Here is a 9,958-nt window from a genome sequence, read left to right as displayed (position 1 = left end):
TTCTTTCCTGGGCACCCAGTGATAAGTCATTCCATTAACCTGTTATTCATGAACTACAATACTTGGAATCCAGTCTGCATACATTACTTGTTGCTATGTCATGCAAGCCTCTAGCAAGCTTTCAGGTTGTGAAGAACAACCTTTGTTGAAAAACTATGCATAACATTTGAATATATCAGTAAACCAGTCTATTCATGTGCATAGGGCATTACATGTAGGTTTAGGTTTACTATATGGTTTATAGTATTGGGTCCAGCGTGGGATGATACTGGCTTCAAAGTAATTATCCAAGGAACATGTCTCTTGAACCTCATCACAGAAAATGATGAAACAGATGATTGCGCAATCACTATGTGTGTGTGTGTGTATGTGTCATATAACAGACACTTATTATAACAAGCTACATGTGCAATAATAGATATAATAGAGCTGGCACCTACCTGGCCCTCTTGCTTAAAATGAAAAGTTGCGTTTAAACGCAACTCAGCAAATTAAACGCAACTTGATTTTCAACCAATCAGGATCACGTATTTGCGATTAAACACAACTTTTTATGCAAGAGGGTCCTAAAAGAATAATATATTTGTTACTGTTAACAACAAGTGCATGTTTACATGTTATTACATCAATTAACTCTAGGTTAGCTCTATCTCCAAGTGATAATTACACAATATTGTACTAAACTTACTTATATACATCAATATAATCAGGTAGAAAAATAGATTTTGTTTTAGAGTAGGTCTTTCATGACTTTCTGTGACTTTCATAAAAAGAATGTACACACAACAGCTACACATACACAGTAACAATCAGATCATATGATTTAGAAAAAATCTATTTAAAAAAAACAGCACAAATTTATCAATTATCCCCCATATGCAATGAATAATTGTGGTCAACTGTTTCATAGTGATATTTTTCATTTTCAGGCTGGGACTTGAACATACATTTGTAGAGACTTAGTATACATACAAACATTCGAAATCGGACCTGAAATTCAAATGACAAACTGATTGCTGAGATATATAAAGACAAATTTAGGATTAAATCTATTAATTAATTCTACTCAAGTACTCTAAGCAAACTTACAAGGTACATGTACAATGTACATACAGGCCCCAATGTATATGTGTCTGCAGTTCGAACAATCACAAGAGCAATTGTAAAAAGGGAGAGTGTTTGTTTTGAATATCAAGTACCATGCACTTCTTGTATCGGTGTTGACTTAAGAGTAACAAGATTTATCAGAAGTGTGACTTAAACTAGGATATGCTGAATTACAATGTAAGTAAATATACATGTACATATTTCTTTTCAGAGACACTTTGCAAAATCAAATATCATATACATTTAAAATACAGTTTTAGAATTAAATCATAATGTTTTGTTGCTTCACCGTCCTGTGCATATGGACAAGTACAGGTATATAGGCCTATACACGCATGCATCAGTAAATTGAAATATTCAAGAGCTGTATGTATGTTCTTCTGAGAAAAATTATTCAAAGAAAATTTAGCTTCTCCATGGATGGCTGTACTGTACATTCCACATCACATATTGCAAAATAGAGGAAAGAAAACATGTATGATTGTGGTATGTATTGTACTTGAAAGACATATAAAAGTTGCACGGTTTAACAACTCCTGATCGACTGAAAATATATGAAGCAGTTTTCATGCTTTCATTCATTTAAACAGGTCCAGTCACTGAGACAAAGTGTTACGATAATGTGGCACAAGTTCATAATGTTGTTGTCTAGGTCTTTATTCTAGTGGTCTAGGTCCTGATTCATGTGATCTAAGTCCTTATTCTAGGTCCTTATTGAATCAGATAAATGGCGCCATACAAGTGTTGTGGATCATCATCATCATCATCAGTCTAGGTTCTTCTTCATGTTTTCCAGGGACCCGTTTCACAAAGCCTTTTTTCAATGACAGATGACAAATCTGCTGATAACCAATCAGAAGCAAGGATTTCACTAGCTTATAACAAAAAGTATCATTTGTCACTGATGTCAAGTTTTGTGAAACGCCAAATGACAAAAATCAGTGACAAATCTGCTGATAACCAATCAGAACCAAGGATTTCACTAGCTTATAACAAAAACTATCATTTGTCACTGATGTCAAGTTTTGTGAAACGCCCCCCAGGTCTCCAGCCTCGACTTACAATAATGTGGCAAAAGTTCATAATTTTGTTTTCTAGGTCTTTATTCTTGTGGTCTAGGTCCTTATTCAGGTAATCTAGGTCCTTATTGTAGCAGTCTAGGTTCTTCTTCATGTGGTCTAGGTCCCCAGCCTCGATGTCCCGTCATCATCATCCTCATCATCGTTGCATAGCCATGATACAGGTTATACTCTCCAGCATGTGTCGTCGATGCTTGATGCTCTCCACCCTGGCAGAAATGAGATCCTGATCCGTGATCGTATCCAGGAAAGCCACGTTGTCCCAACCGTTATCGTAGAGCTGCTGCTTGTACTGCATGAGCCCTAGATTGCTAAGCCACTCCGTGATGGTGATGGGCCGACGCAGGCAGTCATAGTCCTGTTTAAACCCCAGAGGGAGGGAGGGAGTGAGGGAGGAGGGGGCAAGAGGTGCAAATAAGGATTGTTTTCGTTTCTTTCTTTCTTTCTTTTCATTTTTTTTTAGAACGATATTGAACACGAGATGATCTGGTTTATTTCATCTGGAAATCAAACGAAAACCAAACGAAAACATCCAAATAAAACACTAAATCTAATCACAACACCCAGAAAGAAAATAAAAAGGAAGGAAAGGGAAGACAAACAAGAGAGGTAAGTCATGCAATGCATAATGAAAGGCTTTTCGGCAAAAATAAAATAAATGCTTTTGATTTACAAACAAAACCACCAAACAAATCATAAAATCATATACAGACACTGCAATAATTTTTTGGTAAGATGGGAAATGGCATAACAATAAACGCAAGGTTATTAATGGAAAGGGAATGAGGATGTATTTAGTTTGTGAATAGGAAAATGATGGCTTCTCATGAATCTAATCTGGAAATGAAAACGAAACAAGATCAGATGATGGTAGACAAGAGACATGAAGAAATGGACGAAATGAAATTGATATGATCACAACAAGCCAATGCCACAACCCACTCACATGGCGTGAACATGTAATAAAACATTGAGCTCTTAATGCTGTAGTATTTATCTGTCCAATCAATGAAACCGAGTTGTACTCTTTTGCTTTAAGAACAAAAAAGTGTTGTAAAGGGCAGTAGCACATGTGGGTGGGGTTGAGGTGGACACAACCAACCCATGCCCCCCTCCCCCAAAACTCTTAGAAAACCCACACCTAGCATACCTTACTGTTCATGTTCCTCCTTCATTTCAAATTTAAAGGCAGTTGATTTTTGTTTAATTGTGCCTCCATTACAAAATCCTGGTTCTACCCCGGTACATAGTAAAGAGTATTTAGACTTTTGTCTTTCCTAGGGTTACTTTACAAACTCCAGACTCATTTTAAAGGGATTGGGTAACTTTGTCTCAGATTCTGAAAGAAAATCCTGGATTTAGCTCATGCTGCAATGATAATTATAAACCTTTAGGTCAGTCAGGAACCCCATGACTTTTACAATCCGATTGCTTGTCTGATTATCAAGATATTTATGATTGGAAATCGAAACCAAATTTTGCATTTCCCCAACGTTTTTCATAACACTACAGTCTATTGGGGAAAACGAGTATGGTAAAACCGGTCACTCAAAGATTTTGAAGAGCAACTTTTGTTTAGGGCTTCAATATTACACCATATCACAGACACTGGTAGCACGCAGGGCCATGCATCTCAGATTTAACATTGTTAAATGAAGCCTTTAAAGCAGTTTTATTGGCAGCATTGAAAAGCAAACTCCGCAAAAGGAGACAGACTTCAGTTTCAGAGCTTGTGCATTATTTCATTTCAAATACCCTGAAAGTGAGCAGGTGGCCGACATACATGAGGTCCTTTAGTACGATACATCAAATAATAAATACATGAAAATCAAGATGAGCAGAAAATAAGGAGAAAATACATTTATTTGACATTAAAGTTTTACTTCTATTGATTTGAAAGAAATGGAAAATGTAAACAAAAAAGTGAAAGATTTCAATTCATTTTCAACAAGTGGTGTTTTTGTTTTTTTCAATCTTGACTTTGGACTCATGCAATTATATGTTTAAAGAGTTCTACACATGAAAACTATAAGCAAAGACAGCACAGATGATGAAGTTTGTGACAGAAATGACACAGCAAACAATAAACGTTTGAAAAACAGAAAGAGTCAATGCTTTGTAAATCATATTTTAGGAGAGAAGAAATCAGCAGTTTGGAAGTATAGAGCTCTCTCAACAGTATTTGCCACACCAACACAAAGATGCCTATTCTATTGTACCTCAATCAGGCAAAAAACAAAAACCCGACAACAAAACGAGCCGTGCGAGTCTAAAGGCGTAGTCCCACGTACCCAATAAAATACCCAACCCTATAATTCATATTCAAAGGATTTGGAATATGAAGGTAGCCAGTAAAAAAACAAACATCATCAAGATTGACATATTATATTTGTTGTTATTTTTCATATTTGTTCTGAAATATGTTGAAGAAATGCACCGAGAACAAAAAGAGATACAAAGAAAGTGGCAAACTTTCTCTCTCAACGACCATTCTCTTTTTGGCTGAACCTTGACAATATGTTTTTAAAGTAGACTGAGATGGATTCACTGAGCATGATTGAACCAATCTTAATTTTAGTCAGAAAAACTGAAGACTGTGAAACCTGCAGGCCATTATAAAGACAATTTAGGGGAGACCAGAAAAGCTGTCTTTATAGGCAGGAAGTCTTTATGTACTTCTAATTTGAAAATCTACTTCAGGTAAAAAAATGAATTAAGACAAATAGACAGGTGGTCTGTCGACACAGTAGGTCGGAAAAGCAGGTTTGAACAGCTTAGACGCTACCTTTATTCAGAGATAGTTAATAGGTTTTTTTTTCATCAGGTGAGTGGGACTAGACCTTAGGAGCAAGGCTGTGCTTTCAAAGACGGAATACTTACTTCCAGCTCAGTGTCTGTTGTTCTTCTAGGTGGTGTATTCTGTCTGGACTTGCTAGGGAGAGGCGGCGGAAGTCCTTCTAGAAGCAGCTGACCGTCGTCCGTAGAAGACGAAGAAGGACGTCCATCAGGCGCCATTCTTTCCGTGATCCTGAGCGGTAGGGCTGGTTTTGCGTCTCCTGTATCCACGCTTGACCGGTTACTATCTGGGGACGAATCGCGGCTGGACCGTCTCTCCCAGTGATCTCGTAGCCGACTCACTTGCTGCCCTGGAAGCGCCGGTGGTGTTCTCCTGGGTGGTGAGTGCTCTAGCACCTGCCCCTCATCGGATGTCTCTGAATCAGACCGCTCCGGGTGGAAGGGAGGTAGCGTGAGGGAAGGCCTTGCAGGGAGAGGAGGGGGAAGTGCAACGTCCCGGGAGAGTGAGCGTTGAGGGGGTGCAGGTAAGCGGGAAGGGAGCGGAGGTGGAATGTCCGACTCGGCAGGAACTGATCGACATCCTCTGAGACGCGGCTTGGTGACTTGGTTCATCCCTCTTCCTACGTCCGGTCCTCCCGATTGTTCTGCCGCTGAGGATCTGCTCAGAGGCATCGCGTCTAAACTCAGTCCCATATACTCTCCTCCATCCATCGGGTCAGCACTCATAGGCGTGGCACTCATAGGCGTGGCACTCATAGGCGTGGCACTCATGGGCATGGTGTTCATGAGTGCCGCATTCAAGGGGTTGGTACTCATAGGGCTTGAGCTCATTGGACTAGCTCCAAGGCGTGGAGGGGGCAACGGTGGGGGTTGTTCGCTCTCCTCACCAACTCCGTTCTGACTCATCGCTTTCCCAGTCGACACCTTGAGGCCATTTTTCCTCCGCGTTGGAGGCACAGGGGCGGGGTCACTCTGGGGAGGGGTGAGTGACCCACTGGAGACATTGAGATCCCTAGGGCGGGGTGCGGTAGGTATAGGTGGAGCAGCTTCTTGTGACTTCCTTGAAGAATGATCTTCACTGGGTGCCTTGTTGACCCACTGTCTCACCTTGTTCTTGGTGTTCTCAATGCAAACTGAACACAAAGAACAGTGAAAGAAACAACACAAACGTTAATCTACACCTATCGAGAATTAACTTAAAAGCCTAAGAAATAAAAAGATGGTCTTGTTGGCATTGCCGTTGTATGGAGAACCATTACAAGTCCTATCTTTACTATCTGTAGACCCACAACCAAAGTTACGTGCATGTTCCCAACCAGCACCAATGTTAAAGAATGATAAATGCATGGCCAGATAAGCACAATGATTGTGTTCCATAATCTGATTTTCCTGTATCTACTGTTGTTATACAACAATTCGTCTGTTTAAAGCTAGAAATGCATCAACTCATATTCTTTAACACTGAGTGAATGCCCTTGTGGCTGGACAGACGAAATGAAGCAGCCATGTTTGACACCTTCAGTAGATTTCTTAAATAAGTTATCAAGCACACCATTTTTCTTCTTCAAAATTTGTACCTTCTGAGATATTTTTAGAGGACACTCTTCTACCAAAACAATGCTACCAACTACATGTTCTCACATTTTGATCTTTTCTCAGTTTTATAATTCATGGTTTCAATTTACCTACTTGACATTTTATGCAAGAGTTTTTTAGCCAGAATTAACTCCTCATGTTTATGTTCAGTATCGTGTCATGACCTAGTGTCATCATATATATTAATATGATTTCCTCCTTGGGCTTTGTTTTTGTCAGCTGGTTTGTTTATGAAACGTTATACATTTTTATTACCTTCATGCTATATTTTGCAGGTCTTCTGGGTGCACCAGCTGGTCCGAAAGAGGGACCATTACGGTTACAGTGATTCAGTTTGCTTTCCTCTTCCCCGGCAGCCAACTGATGCACTCAGAGGACCTCCAGGAAGATTGTGCATTTATAATTGACATTATCTTAATGTTTGTTTACCCATATTTATATTGTTATATTTTGGGGAATTGCTGAATAAATAATAAATAAATAAATGCTCACCTTTAGCCTTGCTGATCTTGGCCGAGGCGGTCTCATCGCTTACATCCCCTGATGACATGCTGTCTGTCTTGTCTTCAAACTTCACCAGTTCTGAATATAAAAACAGTAAACACAACATAGTTATAAATGGTCTGAGCTGTGGTTCTCAATTTAGACCACTCACAGAAGATCAGAGTTGTCATTGTGTATGTTTAGTGGTGGTTCTTACCTGACTACTAAGAAAGCATAAATGCTTGTTAGTAAACAACCAGAGAACCAACGGTTTTAGGTCCTCTCCGAGGGACCTGGTAATAAGGATTAATGCCTTACCAAAGGGCACTAGCGCATCAACTTGGTTTTGAACCTGGGTCACTGGATTACAAGACCACTGCTCTACCAACTGAGCTATCACGCCTCATTGGATAACATTAACTCCAAAAATTTCACCAGTTCTGATTATCACAAAATGGTAACTAGATAAAGGTACAATGGTCTGAACTGTCTTTCTATATTTGGACCAATCACATAGTCATTTGGCTATGTATGGACAAAATCAACTCCAATACCTCTTTGATGCATTCTATGAGTTACAAGTTAAAGGAAGTGAATAGTATAAAAAATAACAGGAAAAAAACCCAGCGCATGGAACCTAATGCTGACTTTATTTCTGTGTGCGCTCTCTTTAAAAGCACTCTCAGAAAATAGCTCTTTGATCGCTTTCCTACAGCAAAGTCAAGAATTTTTCACAATTTAGCTTTTATTTTTTGTAGGATAAATTCTTTTCCGCTCAACTTACCATATGTCTTTGCCTTCCTGAAGCCACCATACAGACTCTCGTCCCTGGACTTCACGTGAACCATTCCTCTGTAAACAATGAACATAAGATCATCAGATAACCTTTCCATAATCAAGCATTTGACAGAAAAAATGATCAGAGTACAAATTCTTTTAATTCTTTTAATGTTTGAGGCATCCATCTGTGGGTTTCATTCTCTCCAGTCTGCAGCTTCACAGACATGCCATGCTGTACCAAGTTCTGGTAGATAGAAACATCAGCTAAGGAACAGGAATTTGAACAAAAATTGTTTATTCCTATTTTAAGATTTTACAGCTGGTGGACAGAGCCAGGACAGGGTTAGGGTTTCTTGCTAATACATTAATACACTTGGGGGGTGTTTCACAAAGATCTTAACTCGAACTTAACTCTAAGTTGGACTTAAAAATTATGGAGAACCATTTGTAGCCTTAGAATTAATATATTCAAAAGCGAAAATTGTACTATTTTAAACTTTTTATAAATTTTACATCAAGAACATGAAATCCCCTTAACGATAGAAAATATTTTCAATGATGCTAACGGCTTTCCATAATTGTTAAGTCCAACTTAGGATCTTTGTGAAACACCCCCTTGGACCTAATTCTACCAAACACATGGGAATTTCATTTATTGAAGCGTTTGTATATGGTTACAAAAGAATAGAATAAAATAAGGTATTGAGGGCAAATATCCTTGTTTCAAAGAGAGTTTGTGACAATGTTCTTTACACAGTAACAATGTTGCACTATATGTATCCAAAAGGCAACTCTTGAAATCAAAATTGCCAATTTGAAGAGGGAAGTTAGCAGGATGTACAATGATTTTTTTGTTGTCTTGTCCTGTCATGTCTTATCTTATTATGTCAGTTTCCTGTCCTTTGTGTCCCGTTTTTGTCATTCTTTTCTTTTTGTATATTTTGATTATTTAGATACTTTAAAAATGGTTTATGAAAATATGTTATTATATTATATCTATTTTACTGTGATTATTAAGACACTTTAAAATGATATTTATTCTTGGGAACCTACAAAAACGAGCTACGCTTTCCAGTAGGTTCCTGTTTCATTTCATAATTTTGATCTTACTTTGTCAACTATGTTCTTTATTGTGCAAACAATTGTTTTATGAAATGAAATAAAATCAATCAATCAATCAATCAATCAATCAAATTTCAAAGACTTACTCCACTTCTCCTGTCCTGTGTCCTTGGTGTGTGAGGATGCTCTTGAACAGGACAGGTGACGACTCAAAGCGGTTGCGTAATGACACCACAAACTCTCCTGTAATAATAATAATAATAATATTTAGTTTTTATATAGCGCTTATCACAAATGTCTCTAAGCGCTTTACAAATATACTATTACCTCAGTCATTGGATTCAGTGCTTGCCCACACACATTGTGTGCACAATCTCCACTCCCTGGGGAGCATTCCAGCCAGGCGTTACTTGACGCTCAAAAAGTGTTTGGCCAACAATGACGGTCGCATCCTACCGGGTACCCATTTAACACCTGGGTGGAGAGTAGCAAGTGCAGGTTAATATCTTGCCAAAGGATATTAGTGCCGTGTCGGGATTAGAACCCTCGACCTTCGCATCTCCAGTCAACACTTAAAACCACTCGACCACGACACTTAATGAGGATAAGATAAGCAGGAGTCAAAATAGAGCCACAGATGTCTTTGATTAAAGCTTGACTGCACTACTTGTAGCTTCTTGCCCCCTCTATATAGCCAACAATGCCTAAGCGGTACGTGTTGATCCCACATGGTCCCCTTTTTCTTATGTTAATTGAGAGCTGATTTGATGAGATAACCACTACTTGTAGCTTCTTGCCCCCTCTATATAGCCAACAATGCCTAAGCGGTACGCGTTGATCCCACATGGTCCCCTTTTCTTATATTATTTGAGAGCTGATTTGTGACCTCGCATGGAGGTCTATTGACTCCCTCCTGGCCCAACTAGTGCAAATAAGCTTTAAAACACAGATTTTGCTGTTTCTCTTTATAATAACAATACTAATAATAACTGTTTCTCATAAAGCGCTTTACTAGGTACAGCGTAACCGACTAAAGCACCCGCAGTATTATTACC

General features: G+C 38.7%; 1 protein-coding gene across 3 annotated transcripts in view; it reads right to left on the bottom strand.

The window, feature by feature from the left end:
* Positions 1-2,085: 2,085 nt before the first annotated feature.
* LOC757115 (phosphatidylinositol 3,4,5-trisphosphate 5-phosphatase 2B) overlaps positions 2,086-9,958 on the bottom strand; it is a 67,372-nt gene continuing 59,499 nt past the window's right edge. For 2 of the 3 annotated variants that reach the window (XM_030982037.1, XM_030982038.1), the window contains 5 exons: positions 9,050-9,146; positions 7,846-7,913; positions 7,071-7,160; positions 5,067-6,115; positions 2,086-2,544 (listed from right to left, as the gene is read on the bottom strand). In XM_030982037.1, the coding sequence (XP_030837897.1) occupies positions 2,326-2,544; positions 5,067-6,115; positions 7,071-7,160; positions 7,846-7,913; positions 9,050-9,146 (1,523 nt within the window). In that variant the 3' untranslated portion in view covers positions 2,086-2,325. Of the gene's footprint in view, positions 2,545-2,649; positions 2,737-5,066; positions 6,116-7,070; positions 7,161-7,845; positions 7,914-9,049; positions 9,147-9,958 lie in introns of those variants that run through there. The other variant, XM_030982039.1, reaches the window with a different exon arrangement.

This window comes from Strongylocentrotus purpuratus, unplaced genomic scaffold (genome assembly GCF_000002235.5).
Source record: "Strongylocentrotus purpuratus isolate Spur 01 unplaced genomic scaffold, Spur_5.0 spur5_scaffold_12, whole genome shotgun sequence".
NCBI classification, from domain to species: Eukaryota; Metazoa; Echinodermata; class Echinoidea; order Camarodonta; family Strongylocentrotidae; genus Strongylocentrotus; species Strongylocentrotus purpuratus.
This window is presented reverse-complemented; position numbering and strand designations above follow the sequence as displayed.